Source organism: Equus przewalskii, chromosome 4 (genome assembly GCF_037783145.1).
Source record: "Equus przewalskii isolate Varuska chromosome 4, EquPr2, whole genome shotgun sequence".
In the NCBI taxonomy this organism is placed as follows: Eukaryota; Metazoa; Chordata; class Mammalia; order Perissodactyla; family Equidae; genus Equus; species Equus przewalskii.
Genome location: NC_091834.1, coordinates 7,082,016 through 7,109,274, shown reverse-complemented (window position 1 = coordinate 7,109,274; position 27,259 = coordinate 7,082,016). Strand labels below are relative to the sequence as shown.

The following is a 27,259-nucleotide window of genomic DNA, read 5'->3' as shown; positions in this document are numbered from 1 at the left end:
GAGCTGTCCCGCTCAGATGCCCCACTCCTCCAGGAAAGGCTTCACACCTTAGCATTGCTCCCGGCCATGAAGTGCCACAGCTAGAATGTGGTTTTTTCTTCAGGAAAGGTATTTCTGCCTCTTCCGCCTCAGTCAGTGTTGACCCATATTGTGGGGGTTCTTTTCATCCAGTTTCTAGTGATCTCTCAGAGGTAACTGTTCCACAGGTAGTTGTAAATTTGTTGTGTCCGTGGGAGGAGGTGAGTTCAGAGTCCTCCTATGCTGCTGTCTTCCCAGCAATCTTCATTCCTTTTCTTTATCCTATGAAAGCTTCCTGCCTTCCATGCCAGTTCACAGTTCTCTGCACTCCTGGGAACAGAGACTGCCCGACTCATGAAATGTTCAAGTTAGTTTGTATCACCTAAATTGTCATCTTTAATCATTTTTAACATCATCTTGAAGCTGGCTTTCCTTTTGCCATCAGTTTAAGTCTTGCTCCCCGACCCATTAACTTCGCATGAACCCCTCACACCAAAGCCCAGCTTTTTCCTCCTCTCTCTCTCCTGCTTTTGCTATTCTTGGCGAAGTGTGAATTCTGGGATTTTGAACTAAGAGAAGAACACTAAGAGTAACTGTTATCTACCAATTTGAAAGATAGCCCTTTCAGTGACAATGGTCTAAGTCCTGCACCCTTGCTATGGAAGCACCCCAGAGGTGGGCTGGTTCTTACCTACAGCTTGGGTTGTTTTAACTCTTTCTGGAATTCTATAAGATTTCCAATAATTTTCCCCAATATTTTCTTTTTCATTTTTATCTCAATGTGATTAGGTTCTTCTATGCAGCCAAATGAAGTCTTAACTAGTTCTAGCCTCCCCAGCAAAACTGTTAGAAATTAATTGGCGTGATCTAGCCAAATGACTTTACCTATCTCCTGGACCAAATGGTAGCTAACGGTTTTCGAGTCTATGAGATCCTATATATTGTTTTCAAACTGTATTTTCAAATGTTATTTAATTCAGATTTTTACTAGTTTAAACCAGTCATCAAACTTAACTACTGAGTTTTATCACATATATTTATAAACAAGTCTAAAGAAGGCAAGTAATCTTCAGTCACCCATTATTGTTTCTGCTAGATACTTAAGTCAAGCATGCAATGGGGGAGGTCCAGTTTTCAGACTACGCCAAGTGGTAACAGCACGTTACACCTGAGCAAAGATATCTTAATCCTAAGGCAACTAGTTTTCAGGCTGGGGTTTGTGGACTTTATCAAAATAATTTACGTTGTGGTAGTGAGAAATGAGCTCAACAACCCTGGTGCTGAGAATCCCCATGGGGACAGAGCAAAATGGGATTTCCTTCAAGATCTCCTGTACCATGTAGGATTCCTGATCTTTCTGCCACTGGATTTGACATATGTTTCAAGGAGCTCAATGATGTAAGGACTTAGGGACACAGTATCTGCTTTTCCATATTAAAACTCAATCTTATTGAACTATTTTTCAGAGCTACAGAAATAGAATTTTGTTTATATTTTTTAAGGCAAATAGAAAAGGGGAACTTTTGCAAAGTATGTACTCAAAAGAAAAGGGTAAATTATAACTTTCCGTTTCCAGGCACAGTAATCCCTTATTTAGTTTACTTTTTACTAAATAAATAATAGAACAGAGCTAAAGCGCACAGCTTAACAACTGCTTCGAACCAAAATGGACAAATTCTTACAAAAATATTAGGACTCCCAAGAAATCAGTTCCTCAGCAAAAACTACCAGACTCATAGATTAAAAAAATAATAATAACTGCCCTACTGACACTCTACCTGTAATTTTACTGTCACTTTTTTTTGTTTCACAGTAAGCCTCTATTGTTAAAAATTCATAGGAGCAAAAGGCTTTTTTCCAAGTATTTTTCCTTATTAGGAAAACTAAGAAAAACAACATTACCACTATGAGGAAGATAGTTAAACACATTTTTCATCACTAGGCTGTGTTTTGCAAGAGAAATAAAACCACAACCACACTGAACTTTTAATGTTCAGCTTTCCTTTTATCCAAAGAGAGAGAACCTTTGGATAAAAGCAATTCTATGGGACTTGAAGTAGAAGTAGGTTATCAGAGATAAGACCAGGGAAAGAAATAGTCAGAATAATTCCATTATGCCTCCTGTTAACTTAGATGCCTGTTAACATCTTTTCTATTATTATTTTCCTTATACAATATAGGAGTATCAATTTTAAATGAATTTATTCAGTTAATTACATACCCTGGACTCCGCATCATCTTCTTCCTCATCAGGATTATAAGCTTCTGCACACACTATGAAAATAAAAAAAATAAAAAAAATAAAAATATATATAAAATGTTTTAAAAAACATTTTAAAGATTTTTTCATCAAGAAACATGCTACAATAAATACCCTTAAAAATTATCAACAAAAAGATTAACATGGTGTAAAAAAGAAAACATTAATTCACCTCACCCAGAGCAAGCAGTCTACCTCCAAAAAACTGGTCTCCTACTGCAACTTATGAGAAATTTATTACTATATAAAGCTGCATTTCAAGACGCTGACAACTGCTTTTTGCTTTCTCTTATTCAGAGAAACAGAGCTTGAATTCTTTCACCCTCATTTCCAAGCTAGCGAAATGCATAAAATCTAAAAGTTACCGAAAAGAAAAGACACCCAGAGTGACATCAGCAACATGGTGGAATGAGCTGATCCCTTTCTCTCTCCCCCTTCAAACTACAACTACAACTACCATTCATGAGTCAATGGAGGACACCCACACAGCACAACAGGAAGCCTGAGAGACATGTGCCGCAATACAGCTGAAGGTGGATGGATCACCCCTGGGGAGGTGGTGGAGATAGGTGAGCACTCTCCTGCTCCCAAGCAGCCCAGTGCACACGTGGGACTACTCTCCTGGTGGGAGCACTCATAGCACTGCTGCAGCCCCAAGGGTGGGAGCGCATCTTGGTGCAACTGCAGGAACAAGTGATGGCAGCCCTGAGACCCCACGTGATCACTTTCCCATCCAATGGGAGAGCCCATAGTGCCGCTGTGGCCAAGGAGTGGCCTAGGCTCGGACAGGCACACCTGCCAGAGATAGCATTGGACTCAGAATACACAGCTTCTACCCCCCACCCAGGGGTGGTAGGTGGAATCTGTGATCAGATACTACCCCTGTATGAAGGCACAAATCCACCCCATCAAACAGTATGAAGAGGTATATTAATACTCCACACCAGAAGGAAGAAGAAAAATACCCAGAAATCAATCCTAAAGGCACAGAAATTTACAATCTGAATGACAGAGAATTCAAAACAGCTATCATAAAAAAACTCAACGAGTTACAAGAAAACTCAGAAAGACAGTTCAACGAAAGCAGGAATAAAATTAATGAACAGAGGGAACTCTTTACCTAGAGATTGAAACTATAAAGTAAAACCAATCAGAAATGTTGGAGATGAAAAACACAAAGAATGAGATAAAGAAAAATCTGAAGTCCTTAACTAACAGAGCTGATATTATGGATGACAGAATTACCAATTTAGAGGACAGAAATATAGAAATGCTTCAGATGGAGGAGAGAGAACTAAGACTAAAGAGAAATGAAGAAATTCTCTGAGAAACATCTAACTCAGGAAATGCAACATAAAGAATATAAGTATTGCATAGGGAGGAGAGATGGAGAAAGGAGCAGAGAGCTTGTTCAAAGAAATAATAGCTGAGAATTTCCCAAACCTGGGGAAGGAGTTCGAATTACAAGTAAAAGAAGCTAATAGAACTCCAGAGTAGGGGCTGGCCCCGTGGCCCAGAGGTTAAGTTCGCACGCTCCGCTGCTGTGGCCCAGGATTTCACTGGTTTGAATCCTGGGTGCGGACATGGCACTGCTCATCAGGCCACACTGAGGCAGCGTCCCACATGCCACAACTAGAAGGACCCACAACTAAAAATACACAACTATGTACTGGGGGGCTTTGGAAGGAAAAATAAAATCTTTAAAAAATAAAAAAAAAAGAATTCCAAAGTACATCCATGTAAAAAGACCTTCTTCCGAGGTATATTTTAGTAAAGCTGATGAAAGTCAGTGACAAAGAAAAAAACAGTAAGGGCAGCAAGGCAGAAGAAAATAACCTACCAAGGAACCCCTATCAGGCTTTTAACGGATTTCTCAGAAGAAACCTTGCAGGTTAGGAGAGATTGGAATGATATATGCAAAATCCTGAAAGACAAAAGCTTGCAGCCAAGAAGACTCTATCCAGTGAAAACATCCTTCAGCTATGATGGAGAAATAAAAATTTTTCCAGATAAACAAAAGCTGAGGGAGTATATTGCCAGAAGACCCTCCCCTACAAGAAATGTTCAGGAAGGCCCTTATACCTGAAAAGAAAAAGACACAGTCTACAGAGCCTTGACAAGGAGATAAAAAGACAAAATCAGAAAACTGCAGCTTTCGATGAGAACAGGTTTGCAAACAATTATAACATTAAAGACAAAGGGAAAGAAAACATCAAGAATAACTAAAATTACTTCATTTTAACCACAAACTTACAACACAAAATGGAATAAGTTGTCACAACAATAACTTAGAAGGGGAAGAGGAATGGGATGGAAATGGCTTAGACTAAGGAAATAAGAGGCTATCAGAAAATGGACTATCTCATCTACAAGATCTTTTATACAAACCTCACAGTAACCACTAAACAAAAAATCAGAAGAGAGACACAAATGATAAATAAAGAGAAAACTGAGAAAACCATCACAGAGAGCCACCAAATTGAATTGGCAGTCCGAAATACATGGGACAAGAAACAGGGTAATACAGAACAATGGGAAAACAAGTGCTAAAATGGCAACATTAAGCCCTCATATATCAATGATCACTCTAAATGTAAATGGATTGAATTCGCCAACCAAAAGACACAGAGTGGCTGGATGGATTAAAAAACAAGACCTAACAACATGCTGCCTCCAGGAAACACATCTCAGCTCTAAGGACAAACATAGCTTCAGAGAAAAGGGATAGTAGACAATACTCCAAGCTAATGGCAAACAAGAGAAAGCAGGTGTTACCATACATATATCAGACAAAGTAGACTTCAAGATAAAAAAGCCAACTAGAGAGAAAGAGGGGCAGCATATAATGATAATAGGGACACTCCACCAAGAAGACACAACACATAAATATATATGCACCTAACACAGGAGCATCAAAGTACATAAAGCAACTATTATCAGACCTAAAAGGAGATATTAACAACAACACAATAATAGCAGGGGACCTTAACACTCCACTTACATCAATGGATAGATCATCCAGACAGAAAGTCAACAAGGAAATAGTGGAATTAAATGAAAAACTATACCAGATGGACTTAATAGATATATATAGAACATTCTATCCAAAAACAGCAGAATACACATTCTTCTCAAGTGCACACGGAACATTCTCAAAGATAGATCATATGTTGGGAAACAAGGCAAGCCTCAATAAATTTAAGAAGATTGAAATCCTATCAAGCATCTTTTCCAACCATAATGCTATGAAACTAGAAATCAACTACAAGAAAAAAGCTGGGAAAGTGACAAATACGTGGAAACTAAACAGCATGCTACTGAACAACCAATGAATCACTGAAGAAGTTAAAGGAGAAATAAAAAAATATTGGGAGGCAAATGAAGATGAAAATGCACCATACCAACTCATTTGGGATGCAGCAAAAGCAGTCCTAAGAGGGAAATTCATAGCAAGACAGGCCCAACTTAATAATGGAACAGAACTGAAAAATATCAAATAAGCAATCTTAAACTCCACCTAAAAGAACTAGAAAAAGAACAAACAAAGCCCAAAGTCAGCAGAAGGAGGGAAATAATAAAAATTAGAGCAGAAAGAAATGAAACTGAAACCAAAAAAACAAAAAGGATCAATGAAACTAAGAGCTGGTTCTTTGAAAAGATAAATAAAATTGACAAACCGCTAGCCAGACTGACTAGGAAAAAAAGAGAGAAGGCTCAAATAAATAAAACTAGAATGAAAGAGGAGAAATTACAATAGATACCACAAAAATACAAAGGATTATAAGAGAATACTGTGAAAAACTATATGTCAACAAATTGGACAATCTAGTAGTGGACAGATTCTTAGATTCACACAAACTCCAAAAACTGAATCAAGAAGAAATGGAGAATCTGAACAGACAAATCACAAGTAAAGAGATAGAAACAGTAATCAAAAACCTCCCAAAAAATAAAAGTCCAGGCCCAGACGGCTGCTCCAGAGAATTCTACCAAACATTCAAAGAAGATTTAATACCTATCCTTCTCAAACTATTACAGAAAAATTGAAGGAAACGGAACACTTCCTAACACATTTTATGAGGCCAACATCACCCTGATCCCAAAGCCAGACAAGGACAACACAAAGAAGGAAAATCACAGGCCAATATGGCAGATCAACATAGATGAAAAAATCCTCAACAAAATTTTGGCAAACTGAATACAGCAATGCATTAAAAGGACCATACACCATGATCAAAGGATATTTATACCAGAGATGCAGGAGTGGTTCAACATCCACAAATCAATCAATGTGATACACCACATTAACAAAATGAGGAATAAAAACCACATGATTATCTCAAGAGACACACAGAAAGCATGTGACAAAATCCAACATACATTTATGATAAAAATTCTCAATACAACAGGTATAGAAGAAAAGTATCTCAACATAATAAAGGCCATATACACAAACCCAGCCAACAACACACTCAATAGGGAAAAACTGAAAGCCATCCCTCTGAAAACAGGATCAAGAAGACAAGGGTGCCGACTCTTGCCACACTTAATCAACATAGTATTAGAGGTTTTGGCCAGAGAAATTAGGCAAGAAAAAGAAATAAAAGATATCCAAAATGGCAAGGAAGAAGTGAAACACTCACTGTTTGCACACGACACGATTTTACATATAGAAAACTCCAAAGAATCCATAGGAAAACTATTAGATATAATCAACAGCTACAGCAAAGTTGCAGGGTACAAAATCAACTTACAAAAATCCGTTGCTTTTCTTTATTCTAGTAACAAACTAACAGAAAGAGAACTCAAGAATACAATCCCATTTACAATTGCAACAAAATTAATAAAATATCTAGGAATAAATTGAACCAAGGAGGTATAAAACTTATACAATGAAAACTATAAGAGATTATTGAAAGAAACTGAGGACGACATAAAGAAATGGAAAGATATTCCATGTACATGGATTTGAAGAATAAAATATAGTTAAAATGTCCATACTACCTAAAGCAATCTACAGATTCAATGCAATCCCAATCAGAATCCCAAGGACATTCTTCACAGAAATAGAACAAAGAATCCGAAAACTCATATGGGGCAACAAAAGACCCTGAATAGCTAAAGCAATCCTGAGAAAAAGAACAAAGCTGGAGGCATCACAATCCCTGACTTCAAAATATACTACAACACTATAGTAATCAAAACAGCACAGTACTGGTACAAAAAGAGACACACAGATCAATGGAACAGAACTGAAAGCCTAGAAATAAAACTGCACATATATGGACAGCTAATTTTTGACAAAGAAGCTAAGAACATACAATGGAGAAAGGAATGTCTCTTCAATAAATCGTGTTGGATAAAATGGACAGCCACATGCAAAAGAATGAAAGTAGATCATTATCTTTCGCCATTCACAAAAATTAACCCAAAATGGATCAAAGACTTGAACATAAGACCTGAAACCATAAAACTCCTAGAAGAAAACAGGCAGCACACTCTTTGACGTTGGTCTTAGAAGGATCTTTTCGAATACCATGCCTACTTGGGCAAGGGAAACAAAATACAAAATAGACAAATGAGATGTCATCAGACTAACGAGCTTCTGCAAGGCAAAGGAAACCATGAACAAAACAAAAAGACAACCCACCAACTGGGAGAAAATATTTGCAAATCATATATCTGACAAGGGGTTAATCTTCAAAATATACAAAGAACTCATACAACTCAACAACATAAAAACAAACAACCCAATCAAAAAATGAGCAGAGGATATGAACAGACATTTTTCCAAAAATGATATACAGATGGGCAATAGGCACATGAAAACATGTTCAACATCACTAATCATCAGGGGAATGAAAATCAAAACTACAATGAGATACAACCTCACGCTTGTCAGAATGGCTATTAATTATCAAGACAAAAAACAACAAATGTTGGAGAAGATGTGGAGAAAAGGGAACTCTCATACACTGCTGGTTGGAATGCAAACTGGTACAGCCACTATGGAAAATAGTATCAAGATTTCTCAAAAAATTAAAAGTAGAAATACCATAAGACCCAGGTATCCCACTACTGAGTATTTGTCCAAAGAACTTAAAACCAACTATTCAAAGAGACTTATGCACCTCTATGTTCACTGCAGCATTATTCACAAGTGGAAGCAACCCAAGTGCCCATCAACTAATGAATGGATAAGGAAGATATAGTATATATATACAATGGAATACTACTTGGCCATAAAATCGACCAAATTGTCCCATTTGCGACAACATGGATGGACCTTGAGGGTATTATGTTAAATGAAATCAGCCAGACAGAGAACAAGCACTGTATGATTTCACTCATATGTGGAAGATAAACTAACACATGGACAAAGAGAACTGATTAGTGGTTACCAGAGGGGAAAGGGATAGAGGAGTGGGCATAAGGGGTAAAGGGGCACCTATACATGGTGACTGACAAATAATAATGTATAACTGAAATTTCACAATGATATAATCTATTATGACATCAATTAAAAAACGGATAGACACCACAAAAAAGTCTAGATCTGCCATGAAATGATCAATTTAATCATACAGTTATGAGTAACTTACAAATTATCCATAATTCAATCTTTCAGGAGCAAATACTATTAATATTTTGCATATTCCTTTCCAGTGTTTATTCAGTGTTGACCTTATATTTTATATTGCATATGCAATTTTAAAACGTGCTTTTTTCATTTAACACAGTAAGAATTTTGCATGCCATTAGAAACATTTTGTAAATATTGTTTTAAGGGCTGCTTATTATTTATCATAAGCTATAATTAACCACTCTTCTAATGCTAGACATTTAGCTGGATTCTATTAAAATAACCTTGCAAGAAACATCTTCATGCATAAATATTTGTCTACGTTTCAAATTATGCTGTAGGAATTATTTCCAAATGTTATTTTGGGGCTACATGGTATAACAATTTTTAAGGTATACTTGTCAACAAGTTTCTCTGCAGGGCGGCTGTACCCAACCCACTGTCCTAAAAAGAACACGGAAAATGACTCCTTGAAACTGTACAATGGAATGAGATGCTATTGCCTAAAATCTTTGCCAACTTAGACAAAAAAGATTAAAAACTTCCTAATTGCTATTGAATTTGAACAATTTTCAAATGTTTATAAGCTCACTACATTTCCTCCTTCATCCTTATGTAGGGGAATTTACATATATATTTGGTTTTCCTCTTGACTTACATCAGTTTCTTAACACTACTTTGTCCTATTTTTCCCAATTGTTTTATCCAGTTTGCTTTTTAAGTGTAATTACAAAGTTTTTACAGATTATGCATGTTCGTTTATTTTTAATGTAGTGAAATCATCCCAATCATGATATGTAGTGAGATCCCCAATATGACTTGATCCCAACATTAAACGTAAGAAAAGTACCACTGCTTTCAAGGTTGGAAACCCCTCCTTTATTTCCAAATCTAAAGATCTGTTACTTCTCTTTCTTTTAGTTTTTTAAAGGTAGATCTTTTTACATTTACCCTTTAACCCATATGTGATGCGGGGACAGCGAGCCGAAGAGTTGAAAGAAAGATTTCTTGGACTCTCAAGGTCTGGCAGTGGTGCTCTTTTATTTAGAGAATAGTACAGAACAGCATGGGGACAGGACCCACGGGCAGTCAGAGCTCCTGCTGCTGCCCTGAGTTGAGGGTTAGGGCTAAATTTATAAGGCAGGGGTACGTGACTTACTTTTACTGGAAAAAGAAAAGATGATGTAAAAAGTCATTAAATGATTTCAGTGCAGATGGGGTCTGGTTATTGTGCGGTCATATAAATTTAGATACGAATCTGGCCATATAGATCGGCATGTAGGTGAGGATGCCCTGGGCTTCTCTCCCTGGGGCAGCCCTAATTCATACCATAAAAATCCACCAGGTCATATAGTTTGGCATGTAGGCCAGGTCACCTTGGGCTTCTCTACCTGGGGCAGCCTTAATCCACATCAATATGGACTTTATTCTGACACAGATGTAGAAAGTTAAAGAACAGAGGACAGGCTGACAGATGTCTTTCCAGGGGCCTGAGGATGGCATCAATATTAGCACCACTGGTACCAGCATTACCATTATTATTATAAAACCTGACATTAGCTTTCCTTTCCCTAGACATTGCTCCACAGACCTAGACCAGTGATTCTTACCTAGGGCCAATTCTGCCCCACAGAGCACATCTGGCCATGTCTGGAGACATTTTGATTGTCACAACTGTGGGGGCTTAGGAGGAAGCTACCAGCTACTGGGGGAGGCCAGAGATACTGCTAACCCTCCTGCAGCACACAGGACAGCTCTCCGTCCCCACAACAAAGAACTACCGGGCCCCACAGGTCAACAGTGCCGAGGCTGAGAATCCCTGACCTCGTGCATATGTTCTCATTCAGTCTCACAACAACCCTAGAGAGGTGACGTACCACCACTTGAGAGACGAGAGGCGAGGGCATAGAGAGCTTATGGATCTTGGCCAAGGCTACACAGGATGGTCTGGCTGACTCCAAAGCCCTCCTTCTTAACACTGTTCTGCACTCGACTGCTTTGGTGAACTCACCAGCACAACGCCTGGCCTTCAGCCTTCTGTCTCAGAAATCTAACAGAAGGGGACCTGTCTCTCAGGGGCAGGCTTCCATTAAAGAGCCTCGCTGATGTTCCTCCCAGATGGCAGCAGAATGCCAAGTGAGTAACCAACTTCCTGAATGAAGTCTGGAGTCAGCATGACCAGCCAGCTCTCTCCCTGCAGGAAGACCACAGAAGAAGCCAACGCACAATTAAAAGGTTGCTTGGTGAGAAGGAAGTGGGAGGAAGAGAGACTGTCAAATAAACTGAATGTTTAAGGGCATCGAGAGACAGCCCCAGGCATTCACAAACACAATACAGACGGTCCTGCTAATGTGGCCCTGACACTTAATTGTGTTGGCTGCAACTCTCCAAGAGGCATGAGTCCACCACCTTCTAAAGATCAGCTCTGTAACTTTCTGTTTCTGCGGATGACCAACCTCACAGGCAAGACGGCTACATCACTTGCAGGGCTCAGTGCAAAATGAAAACACAGACCCCAGATTAAAAAATTAAGTATTTCAAGAGGACAACAGCAGAAGAGTAAACCAAACTCGAGGTCCTTATGAGTGTGGGCCCAGGAAGCCAGCCATGCTCTGGGATCAGTCCATTCAAGGAGGTGACACAGTAAGTAAGATATTTGGTTCTTTAAGGTAACTTGTTAGATATATCCTCTGACCCATTAACGTTGATCTTAAATTTTAATTCACAGAGGGAAATCTTAATCTTCTAATTTCTAAATTTCAAGACCCTAAACTTGGACTAAAACTCATCCGGAGGAGTAAACGATTATATTTCTAAATATCTCATCAATTATCCCAGTATTTATTAGTTAACACCCTTCTGATTTGCGATACCTACTTTATCACGTTTGTTCGTTTGTTTCTGGGCTATCCATTTCATTAAAACATTGATTGTGCCAGTATCACAAGGTTTACCTCTTGGCATTTACATGCAATTGTTTCACTCTATTAAAATTCACCTACTACCCCCTCCTATACCTAAATCAAAATGCAGCATCTGCAGTTTTGTGCACTGCCACGGCGCCTTACACCTCCCTCTCTTCCCTTATGCTCTCTCCTCGATTGAAACGCCCTCCACATCCCCCTTTCCAAGCCATCCTTTCTCTCCAGCCCCAACTAAAATGTCAGACCAAGAGTCACATGTTGACCTCGCACCTACATAGAGCCAATTTAGGAAACCACATTGGAGCGCTCCCTTTGCACTGTCCCAATCCTGGGGACAGAGCTCATTAGGATCACTCACCACACTTTACCAAAGATGTTACTATGTGCTCGCCCCTCCAGGCTGGGACTTGCAGCCCTTCAGGGACTGACTGTGCGCTCTTGTTCATTTCTATATTTTCCTAGCACTGACCTGGCACACTGCCTGGCTCAAGGCACATTTTTTTGAATGAATGAATGACTGATGAACAAACAAGCCGGCAAGGTCCTCAAGGGCAGAGAAGAAGTCTCTTTAAAATATCTCCCAATAGTCTACAGACTATTATAGACTCTCAAACAAACATGAGTAGAATGAAGGAATGAACAAAAAGCTGTTCTTTTTTGTTAAAATGTCCTACACTGTTTGTCCAAGAAATGAGGACAGAGAGGATGAGTGAAAATGAGGACCTTTTGTCTTGTTCACCAAGGAGCCTGGCACAGAGATTAGGAGCTCACTAAATATCTGTACAATGAGTGGATGGATAGAAGGCTCTAAATGAATGAATAAATGGAAGGCTCTAAACGAACGGAAGGAAGGTTCTAAAAAATGAATGGACGAAAGGCTCTAAATCAATGAATGGATGGAAGGCTCTAAACAAATGAATGGATGGAAGGCTCTAAATGAATGAATGGATGGAAGGCTCTAAATGAATGAAGGGATGGAAGGCTCTAAGTGAATGAATGGATGGAAGGCTCTATGCCTGGATGGACCCTCAACCCAAAGCCTCCAGATAATTTGAGTTACCTCATATTTCTTTTGAAATGCATTTGCCCTATCCCTTCTGGGCAATCTGAAACGAAGCTTGAAACTGTATATTCCATTCTTTGTTTGGCAATTACCCAGTAGTGAGGGACAAAGCCATAACGTGACAACTATACTGACTGCATCTTCTGGGGCTTGGCCTCAATCTTCTCTCCATATATATTATATACAATATATATAGACATTATTATATATTTTTTATGTGTGTGTGTGTGTATATAAATATATATATATATAATGTGATAGACAAGGGGTGAGGCATTTTTTTTTTACCTCCTAATACCAAATAAGTGTTGTCTTTTCCAGCACCACCTCTCCAACTCTCTGACACCAACTGGGTGTCCATCAATTCATTTCTAATACTGGAGGTGTCATCAGATCCCACAAGTTAAAGGACTCCGTCCCACAAGACTGCCCCCACCTCAGATGCCAATCGCAACTCCCAGGTTACCCATACTTCTGATGAACCAGCTATAAATTGGAGGTTCCCGTGACCTCCTCCTCAGGTAAAATAATTCACTAGAATGACTCAGAACCCAAGAAACTGCTTTCCTTACTATTACCGGCTTATTATAAAGGATATAACTCAGAAACAGCCAAATGGAAGAGATACACAGGCAAGATATGGGGGCAGGGGCATATAGCTGCCGTTCCCTCTCTGTTTGCGCCACCCTCCCAACACCTTGATGTGTTCACCAACCTAGAAGCTCTCTGAACTCTGTCATTTAGGGACTTCTATGTAGGTTTCATTACCTAGGCACAACAACTCATTAAATTACTGGCCACTGGTGATTAACTCGATCTCCAGCTCCTTTCCCCTTCCCTAAGGTCGGGGGTAGGGGCTGAAAGCTCCAAAGCTTCTAACCAAGGTTCGGTGTTTCTGCCACCAGGCCCCCATCCTGAAGCCCCTCAGCCAAGACTCACCTCATCAGCACATCAAAGAAACTCTTATCCCTCATGAAATCCCAAGGTTTTAGCAGCTCTGTGCCAGACACCTTGGACAAAGACCAAGTACCTTTCTTATCATGTTCACAAAGGGGTTACATCAACTCCCAGGGTTTTTCACCAAAGGCCCTCTAGACTTTGTTGACAATGTATAAAAATCAGTACAGTCAAAACAACCCTACACTGGACAAGTTTACATAACCCATGTTGGCTTTAACAAAGCTAACAAAGAATAAAGGAACCAGACTGAACTCCAGGAGCCACTGGGCCTCCGCGCCGGCACAGAGCCTTGCACACAGTACCCCCTCAATAAGCATTTGCTGAAGGAATAAAAAGCAAATGTGGCCTGTACAGAAAGACTGCATGGTTTAGAGGCCTTCAACCTAGAAAAATACTGACTTCTATAAAACATATAAAATTTACTTTTCCAAGGTTCACAATACACTAAGATTTTAGCATACTTATTTAAATGATAATCAGCTTAAAATAAAGCTAGTATAAAAAGCACAGGTGTACTATACAACAGAGTTCTGATTCAGTATGATTAAACTTAGCTTATTGAAGTGGAAATGCCCTCCTACAAAGGGAAAAAAAATTACCTTTTACAAATACTAGTTTAAGGCATGCAGGCTCAAACAAGAAAATTAGTTGGCAGAGGGGGCAAAAACACTTACCTTTTTTTTTCATATAAAGCACAGATATACATACAGTAAATAAACAGATATACAGCAATAAAAAAATCACTGGGGGCAATCAGAGAGAAAAGGTCTAAAAAAACGTGAGGGAGGGGCCGGCCCCGTGGCCGAGTGGTTAAGTTCGTGCGCTCCGCTTTGGGGGCCCAGGGTTTCGCCAGTTCGGATCCTGGGTGCAGACATGGCACTGCTCATCAGGCCATGCTGAGGCGGCGTCTCACATGCCACAACTAGAAGGACCCACAACTAAAATACACAACTATGTACTCGTGGGCTCTGGGGAGAAAAAGCAAAAATAAAAACTTAAAAAAAAAAAGACGTGAGGAAAAGGCAATAAGATTGAGAAACACTGGTACATGGATGTACTAGTTATGGCTAAGGAAAGGGAAGAGGCACAAGAACAAGTCAGTAGACTTCCCTCCCCCATTCCTTCACGTTTCTGCCCAGGTAATTTGCTATATATCTGCTGTGACACATTCATCTTAAATTTTAATTCACAGAGCAAAGGCATTTGGACAACATGTCCAAAATACGGAAGTTCACATTTTGATCCCAAATCACATTCAAGCAAAAAGAGCCACAACAAGTCTTATTCATTCATTAAAAAAACTAGTTTCTGAAATGTGGGAGATGATGCAAAGAGCAAAAGAATGATGCAAAGCATATATGTTATCACTATATGTTATAAATAGCGTATAACTTGTTTTGTCTATGTACTGTGTATAAACCATTTGTTCTCTAGGAGCTCACAGCCTAGAAAGCAAGACAGAAACAGAAGGATCACGCTAGTATTAGTGCCATGATGAAGGTGTGCACACAGCACTGCAGGAGCACAAAAGAGAACGTGGTGACTAGCGGCTGAGAGACAGAGGAAGGCCTGGCAGGAAAAGAGGCTCCCTCAATAGTTAATGAGGAACGGGAAGATTACTGAGGATCTCGATTGATTCACTGCTGTATTTCTAGCTGGAGCAGTAACTGGCACATGGTAAATGTTAACAGAAATGGTTGAAGAAATAAGCAGTTATTTCAGTTGGTGAGAAAAGTATTCTCTTCTTTTGATCCTTAGACCTATGGAAACCGCACCTGTCAGTGCTGGCTGGTTTATACCAGAGTAACAAGCAGCCCCAAATCTTGGTGACTTCAAACAACATAAGTTCACTTCTTGCTCACAGTGCATGTCCACCCCAGGACAGTGGGTACTCTGCTCCATGTGGTCTCAGTGAGGGCTGCAGGCTGACAGAGCTGCCACCATTTGGAATGTCACCAGTCCCCAAGGCAGTAGCTAACTGCTCACTGGCTCCTGATGGGGTTCAAGACACAGCAGCCCAAAACACAGCACCTTGGCATATTGACTATAATAAGGGGAAGGAGTTTGAGAAAATAGCAGAGGCAGGAAGGTCACTCTGACCCTCACCCTTCTTCCCTAAAAGCAGGAGGTAAGTCTCCCCTGTGAAAGGCACCCTCCTTATCCCAGGAGGAAGAGGGCACCCTCATCCCCAGAGACAGGGGGTTTAGAACCGAGAAGCCTGCATAAACAAACCGTGTTACTTCTTCTCCATTTACTACCCAGAGCCCAAATCCCTCTGTCTTGTCAGTTCTTCACAAATTTATTGTTCCTTTGTCTAAAAGGTATAAAAGCTTCCTGCTCTGGTCACTTCTTGGGCTCTTCGTTTTCTTGTGAAGGCTCCCATGTCCATGTAAAAACTCAATAAAATCTGTCTGCTTTCCTCCTGTTAATCTTGTCAGTGTAATTCTCGGGCCCAGCCACAGACCCAAAGAGGGTACAGGAGAAATCTTCCTCCCCTACACTCCGAAAGCTTCTGCCTAGAAGTAACGTGTGTCACTTCTGCCAAGACGACAGATCACATATCTCAGGACAAGTGACATGGCCGCTCCTAACTTCAGGAGACAGGGAAGCGTAATCTCATCATGTGCTCAGAGGAGAGAAAACCAGAATATTGTGAAGACTCCTAAGAACCAAGGAACCATCTGGCGGCCCTAAACCCAAGGTCTCCTCTCCCCTCTCTCTGCTAGGAGCTGAGGAGGGGAACAGAGGGAGCGTTAAAACCAACCTCACAGTTTACTTAAAAATAGAGAAAAAAGTTCTTGACTTAAAAATCCACAGAGTAAGGCTTATAAACTCTGAACAGAATCACTACAATTTCCCTAAAACTGCCTTTAAATATTAATTGAATATCTAGTTATTTAATGTTTCCTGTATCAAAACATTAAAAGTTATTATAATCCATCATGTTACTATATTTCAGTTACAAAAAGAGCAATATAAATATATCCTGCACCCATCTTGCAGAAATGTTGGCAGGCTTCATTAAATAGCACTTAGGTGATTGGCGCCAGCCCAGTGGTGCAGCAGTTAAGAGCGCACGTTCCACTTTGGCAGCCTAGGGTTCGCTGGTTCGGATCCCAGGTGCGGACATGGCACCGCTTGGCAAGCCATGCTGTGGTAGGTGTCCCACATATAAAGTAGAGGAAGATGGGCACAGATGCTAGCTCATGGCCAGTCTTCCTCAGCAAGAAGAGGAGGATGGCCAGCAGTTAGCTCAGGGCTAATCTTCCTAAAAAAGAAAAATAGTACTTAGGTGAATATTTAAATCCTAAATCAGCTGTGATCATGTCAGCAGATTTTCACTATAGAGATTTCAGCCAAGATATTTTACTTTACAAGCCTGTCTTGGTGAAATTCGAGAAACACAGTTTCCACTTAATCTAGTTTGTTTTGCCTCCCCTATGGGGCTTTAAGAATCAGCCCTTCATAAAGCACCTTCTGGTTCTCTTTAAAACTCTGTTTTAAATCTTTATTCAGGTAGGTTCCCAAATCATCCCAGACATATAATTACTAATCCTAAAAAACGTCTATAAACTTCTTCCTGTTCCTTCCACTATAAAACATTCTACTGTCTCGTAAGCATTTTAGAGATATTAAACATTTCACTGAACTGCCCGGATTCGTTACGAAACCATTATTTTTGCTGCCTTTAACAAGAGATGTATTTAGAATAAGCCTGCATAATTTACCAATGCCTTTCCACGTTTTTGTTTCTAAAAACGATTTTCCTGCACCTGTATATCACTCCTCTTTAAGTGACTGTATAATCAAGACTCATTCACACCTCACACAGAAACCATCATGCTCAGGACGCGACTGGACCAGCGCCACTGAGATACGTAAATGAGCAGCAACAGAGCTTCAAGCCAATGAGAATTTGCTCATCTTTTGCTATTTTCCTATTATTAAAGCTACAGAAACCAAAACATTCTGTAATCTGTTTCCAAAGAAAGTGTGAATTTTTCTTCAAAAATACCTCTCAAGGAAAAACAAAGTCCTAACTATGTCAGAACCCATAGACATAGGCTAAGTAAATTTTTATGCCAGACTTGGGTTCCGAAGTATTTAAGAATTTTAGTTATGAAGTATGTGGACGATCCCCAATCCATTTTCTTTCCACCGCACGCTCTACACGCATGCACTCAGTCTGTAAAGCAGCTGCCACCTCTTTTAATAATTCACTCACTTATCAGGAGTATGGCACAATTAAGAGGACAAAGCATCCAGTAGGTTTATGAAAAGAATTACATCAACATGGAAATTTCTGGGAGGATGAATCCAGAATAGGACAGGCTCAAACACCGTACCTAACACCACTGCGAGCAGCCTGTGGGATTCAGAGAACGGAGGAAACACCATAGGAGCCCTCGCCGCCTCTCACATGGACCAGCGGTTCCCCAGTGCCACTAATGTTCCTTCCTCAGCACAATAAAAGAACAGTAACAACGTGCAAGATTCCAGAAAGGGCAAGTACATGTAATCAAAGAACTCAGTTTCTGGGTATTTTCCAAATGGTCCAGTCCAAGTAAATTCTCTGAAGAGAAAGTATAAAAACTTACAAATCACCAAGAGCAAGATAAATAGATACAGTAAAAAGAGCCTGAAGAATAACTCTGGGAAGAATCTATTTTGATAACCACTAATATTTTGAAGCCCATGGATGTGTTTGCCACTAATCCCTAATTCCTCAACGATATTCTTCACAACTATTAAGTAGCAGACAGGAAGCGGATCCACTTGTACGAGAGGACAGTACTGCAGTAGAAATTACATTTGTGCTTTGCTGAAATGGTCTAATGAGGATTTCAGAGCATTATATTTGATATTAGACTTAATGTCTACCTTGATCTTATAATAACATGGCTCCCTTTACACCCTGAATACTTAAAAAGTGCCTTCAGAGATACGGTACAGCAGAGTGAGGAATATGGCAAATCCTCACTCCAAAAGCAATGATAAAACAAGACAAAATTTTCATACACAAAACAAAACAAAAAACATTTCAGGACTCTGAAAATCAATCAAAGGCATACAAGAAATTGAGAAGCGTTTATTCATGAAAAACTACCGAACCTCAAGTTAGAACAGTGAGAGTGTATCGGAAAGGCACTCTTGTGTTTGTCCTTTACTCACATCATCACCACAGTCACAACACTGATACCACGGTGTGAGTTTATTCCCACACTGACCAATTCTTCTACGGCTGGGTGTCCTGCAATTCAGTTCAGTTCTGACGTTATCCACCTGGAGTTACTGTCAGATCCCACAAGTTAAGGGTTCAGTCCCACAAGACTGCCCTCCACTTCAGACGCCCATCGCAAGTAGCAGGTACCCAGGTTGCCCACAACTTTTGTCTGACGCGGCCATACAATGGCGGTTCCCACAACACCCGCCTTAGATTTGAACATTTGTTAGAACAGTTCACAGAACTCAGGGAAACATGTTTATCAGTTTATTATACATAAAAGATATGACACAGATGAACACCCAGATGAACAGACACACAGGACAAGGGCTGGGAGGGCCCCGAGCGCTGGAGCTTCTGTCTCTGTGGAGTTGGGGTAGGCCACCACTGCAGCACACAGATGTGCTCACTGAACCCCGTACTTTTGGGATTTTTATGGAGGCTTCATCATGTAGGCATGATTGATCATTAACCCAATCTCCGTCCCCTTTCCCCTTTCCAGAGGATGGTGGGTGGACCTGAAAGATCAAGCTTCTAGCCATGGCGTGGTCTTTCTGGTGACCAGCCCCATCCTGAAGCTACACCGGAGCCCACCAAGTCTCCTCATTAGAACAAAAGACATTCCTATCACCCAGGAAACTTCAAAGGGTTCAGGAGCTCTGGGTCAGGAACGAAGGTCAAAGACCAAAATTGGAACAAAAGATGCTCCTAGTGCACTTAAAACTTAGAAAATTACAAAGGTTTCAGGAGCTCTGTGCCAGGAAGTGGGGACAGAGACCAATACATATTTTTTCCATTATTTCCCAGGGAGTCCATGGCATTCCTGCCTGGGACTGCTATCCCCAAGCCCCGAGCCCCAGTACAGTCAGCAGGGTGGTTCTACAGCTTTGCTGCTGGAGGAGACTAACTCGATTAAGAGCAGAGCACAAGAAAAACCATGCTCAGCAACATAGTTGGTCATGGCGATTATGGTGGCAGACAAACAGGGAGGAAAGCAGCTCACCCAGCCTGAGGCTGTGGTCCTGGCTGTGGCAACAGCAGCCCAATGGAGTAACCAGAAATTTAAAAAAAGAGACAGCCAGAGCAGGGCTTCATAAGCTCTCCAAACATCCATGGCCCACTGGGAGGCTGTGCAGGCAGGCAAGAGAAACTGGCCAGGGCCCAAGCCATCCGCATAGCCCTCGCTGTCCATGAGGCTGTAGCTCATGCAGAGAAGACAAAGACAGCAGTTAGAAGTCGGGACACACTTTAAAACTACCTGAAAAAATTCAATAGAAAAAAACCCAAACAATTCAATTAAAAAATGGGCAGCAGATCTGAACAGACATTTTTCCAAAGAAGACATAAAGATGGCCAATAGGTACATGACAAGGTGCTCGACCTCACCAATCACCATGGAAATTCAAATCAAAACCACAATGAGATCTCACCTCACACCTGATAGAACAGCTATTATCAAAAACATCAGAGATAACAAGCGTTGGCAAGGATGCAAAGAAGAGGGAACACTTACACACTGTTGGTAAATTAGTGCAGCCACTACGGAAAACAGTACAAAGCTTCCTCAAAAAGATTCAAAATAAAATTACCATATAATCCAGCAATTGCACTTCTAGGTACTTATCTGCAGAAAATGAAATCATTGTCTTAAAAGGATACCTGCACCTCTGTATCACTGCAGCATTATTTATGACAGCCAATGCATAGAAGCAACTTAAGCGTCGTCAGTGGATGAATGAATAAAGAAAATATGGTACTTGTATACAATGAAATATTATTCAGTCATAAAAAGAAGGAAATCTTACCATTTGCAACAACATAGATGGACCTTGAGGCCATTATGCTAATTGAAATGTCAGACAGAGAAAGGCAAATACAGCATGATCTCAAATCTTAAAAATCTTAAAAAAAGCAAAAATGAGCTGATAGGTACAGAGAACAGACTGGTGGTTGCAGAAGGAGGAAAAGGCTACCTGAAATTGGAACATGCTCCCCAACTCACACACATCCATCAACTCATGGCATTTGAATATAACCTCTAACCAATCACTGACTGACCACTAAGCCATGGAGACGCGTGGACTAACCCTGGGAAACTAGGGTTAAAATTTTTTTTAATTAAAAAATTTTAAAAAGCATTGACATTAGCAGTCACACATCATGGTGGAGACAGAGTTCATAGATTTAACCCAGGAAAGTTACTAAACAAAACCCAGCAACAACAACCATGAGATGGAGAAAATCAGAATTTGCAATTGCTACAAAATATAATCTAAAATGCCACTTCTCAGCAAACTTGTAAGGCATGCAAAGAAACAGGAGAGTGTGAGCCACACTCAGGAAAAAAACAGTCAATAGATATTGTCTCTGAGTGGGCCCAGCTGTTGGACTTGGCAGACAAAGACTTCAATGCAAACCCTGAAGCTTTGGAACTAGACAAAGCCATGTTTAAAGAATTAAAGTATGAAGACAATGATTCAACAAACAGAGAATCTCAATAAAGAGGCAGAAATTACGAAAAACAACCAAATGAAATTCTGGAGTAGAAAAGCACAATAAATGTGTTGAAAAATTCACTAAATGAGTTCACCAAGTTTGAACTAGCAGAAAAAAAGAATCAAGGAACCTGAAGATAGATCCATAGAAATTATTCAGCCTAAAGACCAGAGAGAAAAAATAATGAATAAAAAATGAAGAGAGCATCAGAGATCTTGGAGACAACATCAAGCATACTAACATACACATAATGGCAGTTCCACAAAAAGTTAAGAAAGAGAGAAAAGGGCAGAAAAAAAATGGGAAGAAATAATGGCCAAAGAATTTCCAAATTTTATGAAAAACAATAATTTACAGATGCAGGAAGCTCAACGAACCCCAGCCTAGAATAAACACAAAGAAATCCATACCTAGGCACATTTTAGTCAAACCATTAGAAGTCAAAAACAAAAATCTTCAAAACAACAACAACAAAAGATTTATCAGATACAAGGGAACAATAAAGCAATCAGTTGTTAACTTCTCACGAGAAATAATGGAGATCAGAAGGCAGTGGCACATTCAAATTGCTGAAAGAAAAAAACTGTCTTACAAGAATTCTATATCCAGCACAACTATCCCTTAAAAATGAAGGTGAAATGAATTCATTCTCAGATAAACAAAGACCAAGTAAATTTTCTGCTGGCAGATGTGTCCTACGGGAAATACTAAAGGAAGCTCTTCAGGCTGAAAGGAAATGACACCAGAAGCTAACTCAAATCTGCAGGAAGAAATGAAGAGCAGTGGAAAAAGTAAATATGTGAGTAAATATAAAAGACTGTATAAACACATGCTTTTTTTCCTCTTAATTTTTACTTTAAAAGACAAGACTGCATAAAGCAATAATTATAACACTAAACTGCAGGGTTTATAGCATATGTCAATAATAGCACAATGGGCTGACAAACTCTAACTCAATTGCTCTGAGTTCACATACAGAAATAACAGTCTGATCGTTACACGTGGCTAGCCCCAGAAAGCAACCACCTCTTCTCAGTTTGCTCCTGGGTAATGATCAGGGTGAAAGAGAGGGGGAGGATAATATGGACCAATTTTGGAACACCAGGATTCCATCCTGACCATTCCTGGGCATGATACATCTCTGACCCAAAATTTTTAATACCTCCCACAATATACAGACTAAAGCTCAAACTCTTAAGACGCCCAAGGGTCCCCCATGATCTGATTCAAACTTGTTTTTTGAGACTTTCCTCCTACTATAATGTAATAAAGCCCATAAGTTTCCAACCTTATTAAACTATTCACTATTACCTCAACACAGTGTTATTTTACATGGTTTGCTCAACTGGAAATTTCTCTCTCCCACTCCCCATTCCCACATATGAAAATTCAACTTTTTCTCAAGCTCTGCACAAATGCCACAGCCTCCCTGATACTTTCCCCAAGCATATAAGTTAGGATTAAATGTTCCCTTCCAAGTAGAAACACGGAATGCACCTTATTTGTGTCATCATTTCCGTGGAATCACATTATGTGGGGGCTAAATTCTAAATACAATATATGAGGCAAAAATCTCCAATAGTCAATATTATCCTTGAAAATCCCATAGGAAGCCACTGCTGAAGATGGTCATATGGTCCCATAATAAGTCCCTAACAATGAGTTTCCCCTCCAGCATTAACACTGATTGCTGCTTCTTCTGTTGAGCACCAGAAGTCATTGCAGGCTCACATTTAGAAGCCACAGTTGTGTGGAAAATGGATACCTTTAAACCCCTAGAAATGCTCATACTCTGAGAGGCATGCAGGAACCGAGCAAGCCAGCAGGAAAGGTAGATTCACAGCTCCCCTCACGCACTGCGGGCACTCACTCACTCAGGGGAACGTCCACCCGTTCCCTTGTGCTCACTGACAAGTATCTGGTAGGACAGTCATGGTACCCGGTCAGCTCTTCCAGGGACTTCGGTACAAGCCACATCTTACTCATCTTCAGCAATCTCACAGCATGCATTGAAGACTGTCTTGCAAATAGTGAGTTAATGATAAAAGCTTTTAAATTTAAACGAAGTGACAGCACAACCAACCAGATATAAATCCATTTCTTCTATAGTTAGCAGAGTATAAACATTCCAAAAACAAACATTTTAGCACAAAAAAAGCTGTCCTCTCACAAATTAAAAACCTTTCCAAGTCTAGGAGAAAAAAATACCCAATCTGATTTAAAAATGCAATAATTTTGCATAATGTGAGGGAACCAGGTTGTTGGCTGCTCTTAATGTTCTGAAGAAAATAACATCAAAAAACAGTTTTGTAAGAAGAAAATTACAGTGACCTTTAGGCTCCCACTTTATCTCTGAAAAATTCGTCATATAAATATAAAGCATTATTTCTTCTTTGGGGCTTTTTCCTTTAGAAGCTAGATGAATTGATATGCAAGATAATAGCCCCATTCTTTTGAAGAGAAGCGACATTTGTCTGGCATTGTTATCTGTTGTCATTCTGTGTGTAAAGTATTATGTTATCATAAAACGGTAATGTTTCTTAACAGAAAAAGACACACGCAAGTGGGTCACCTGCAGTCCTGCAGGCAGGTGGTGAAGCAAGTGACTTCCTCTCACACAGAGCTCACGGCTTGTCAACTGTCTTGGATTTGCAAATGTGCTGGTACACAGCAGATGTCCCCTTAGGCTGGAAAGAAAGCTCAGAGGGACAACAGAGAAGCTGCCTTCCACAAAGAAAGATGGAGAGCTTCTTCAGGGCAGCCAGTCTAACCTAATAATCAGCTAGCAGACATGATTCTAATAATCCAAATTGGGATCAGCTAAAATTAGTCCCAGGTGAGGTCATGGTTTCTGAGCCTTGTGTCACAGCAGACCCCGATGGGAAAATGAGACAACTTCCAAATCAACCCAGGATGGCTGGGCTAATTAATTAGAGGCTGCTCCTGGGATTTCTGAGGGCTTGAATCACAGGGAACGTCAGGGCAGTCTCTTTCTGGTGGCTACTTCTGTAAAGCGTGAGCTCTGGCGGTCATATCCCCCCCATATGGAGAAGCAGTCTACAGCAAGAGAGAGAACCAGAGGCAAGAGATGGAGAGATTCCTAACAGCGTTCAAAACCCAGGTTCCAGTTGTTCCTGAGGCCCAGCTGCACTCCTGCCCTCCCTGTGGAGTGGTGGTTTTGTGAGGCCCCACTACTCTTCCAATAAACTTTCCACTTCACTTGATTGAATTCCATGTGCATTTCAGTCTCTCACAACCAAGGAGACATCAGAAATTAAGGGGAACACTGGTTCAATAAGATCAGGACAAGTATAACAAGATAATAAAAGTCCAATCAATTACCAAACAGAACTAAGAATAAAACCATTGAGCAGTCATTGATAAGGAAGTGGTATTTGCAAAATAAAAAGTTCAAACTCTAGTGACTATTCGATGGAATTATAACAACAAAAGTGGGTGATAGATAACTCAGGGGCCACGTGTGGTTCTGACAGGAGTACCCATGATTATTTATCTGTGTTATTAGTCAGACAATATAAATGCTAAAGATAGTCTGCAAAATCGAAATTATTCTCTGCCACCAAATTTTGCTGCCTTGCAAAACAAATAAGGTTGGCCTTAGGTCTTCAATTTAGTTTTTTACGTTCCATGGGTTTCAGAACCACTAGCTGGTATTTTTTTAAACAGCTTTACTGTTTTTACGAAGATGATATACGCACCCTGCAAACAACTCATTTTTTAATTATTAAAATTTTGTTTACCATATGCAAAAGGCCTCTAGCTTCAGCAAAACGAACACATGGAAACAACTCTTATTTATTGACTATTTATTTGTAAAGCTGTGCTTCGTGTTTATGACAATACAAGTACTAAATAGGGTCCCTGCACTCTACTAGCTTACAACGTGGTTAGGAAGATTAATGCATCAGTTAAGGCAGGAGTATCAATTATCATCTGTGATTATATAGAGAGTGACCGATCTACAGTGTGGGGAAAGAGCACAGAATTCAGACAGACTGAGGCATATCCCAGCTCGGTCAGTCTTTCATACCACTTATTAATTGTGTGACCTCTGGGCATTACTAAAGCATTATGAATCTCCACTTTTCTCATCTGTAAAATGTGGCTATTAAGACCTGCCTCATGGAGTTGCTGTGACTAAAGAAATGCCAGCTGTCCAGGAATCACATGAGGAGCGCATCTTGGAAAACAACTGATGTATTTGGCTTACGCTATCAAAAGACAGCAGGATGAAGTGGAATAGACAAACATTCACACTTGCCTGTGAATGAGGAAGCTCCAGGCCTTTGCATGCACAATTCCCCTGGAGTCCTCCCCCACCAAGCTCCGCCACCCTGCTCTCCCTTGATCTCCCCGCTGAAATGTCACCTCCTTGGAGAGGCATTCGACCCCCCACCAACATGTAAATAAACGTCATGCGTCACCCACTGAAGAACTGAGTTACGGCACAGATTCTCACTCAGGATGACACCTGGGTGAGGCTTTAGCCCCTAAGAAAGTCTGTGCTGAAGAGCGCACATCTAGAGGGAAACTTGCTGGGTTCGAACTCCAACTGCACTCCAGACAAGCCGAGGGACTCTGGACTCCTTATTTAATTTCTCTGTGCCTCCGTTTCCTTGTCCCTAAATGGCAATAACAACAGTATCTTACTCAAAAAGTTAATGGGAGGATTACACGATGTGTTTTAAATCAAAGAATGTTTAGAATACTGCAGGCACCCAGTATGGGTGGACCAGAAGGTCTGTGTTAGGGGTAACAGAAAATAGGGTTACAGATGAATGAGTGTAGGTTCTTGAGAGCCTTGAGTTGAACATCAATTTAAAATGTATAGACTTTATCATGGATGACATGTAGGATATTTTGACAGAGATGTGCCAGATGAGTTAGAAAACAAAAGGAAGACTAAATCAAGAGAGATCACCTGGCCTTGTCACAGCACTGTGTGTGTGCAGTAATTGGTATGGCAGCAAAAGAAACAGAAAGTAAGGAAAAGCAACAGTGAAAGTCAGCATTAATCCAGCGACAGACCAGAGACAAAGGCCAAGGTTAGGAAGCATACACAGCAATAATTTAATCAACAGATACGGTTTCCATCAGGAGCTCACTACAGTACAATAAAATCTGATTATCACATTACACTGAGTTACTGAATGCCAGAAACAGATGTTTCTAATGAAACGAACGTGGTTCTACTAAGTATAAGCAAATAAGAAGCAATATCATTTTTAAAGTAATTTGAAAATAAAATATATTATTTTTATGGTACAGAATACAGAAGTAAATTCTAGCACAGTAATGTAATATACCAATGTTATATGGAGAAATTTTGAGGAAAGTGTTATGACGCATTTTTTGTACTTAATTCCTTCAAGACGACATTTTTATGAATATTAATTCTCAGTTATCCTGCAAACATCAACTTTCCTCAATATTTGCGTAAATGATTTAAAAAAAAACTGTGAACAAATATGGCATTCTGGTAAGAAAAAAGTTAAACGTCATTTACAGGGAACGAAATTTAGTCCCTCCACCTGCATTTAAACCTTTCACTGAAAATTACTAAGACTGGAAAATGTGGAGAAGGGAGGAAACTAATAGTTAATCAGCCTCTTCTATGTCAAGCCCCATGCTAGGGACCTGCGCTCCCTTAATCCTAACCACCACCCCAGGGGGTAGGGCATCCAATGCCTGGTTTGTAATGAAGACACTA

At 40.1% G+C, this 27,259-nt stretch overlaps 1 protein-coding gene across 1 annotated transcript in view; it reads right to left on the bottom strand.

Annotated features, from left to right (window-relative positions):
• The window catches only part of PRKAR2B (protein kinase cAMP-dependent type II regulatory subunit beta), a 109,010-nt gene that overhangs the window by 34,803 nt on the left and 46,948 nt on the right, over positions 1-27,259 (bottom strand). Inside the window, exon 3 of the mRNA XM_070617169.1 lies at positions 2,240-2,292. Coding sequence (XP_070473270.1) covers positions 2,240-2,292 — 53 coding nt within the window. The remainder of the gene's footprint in view (positions 1-2,239; positions 2,293-27,259) is intronic.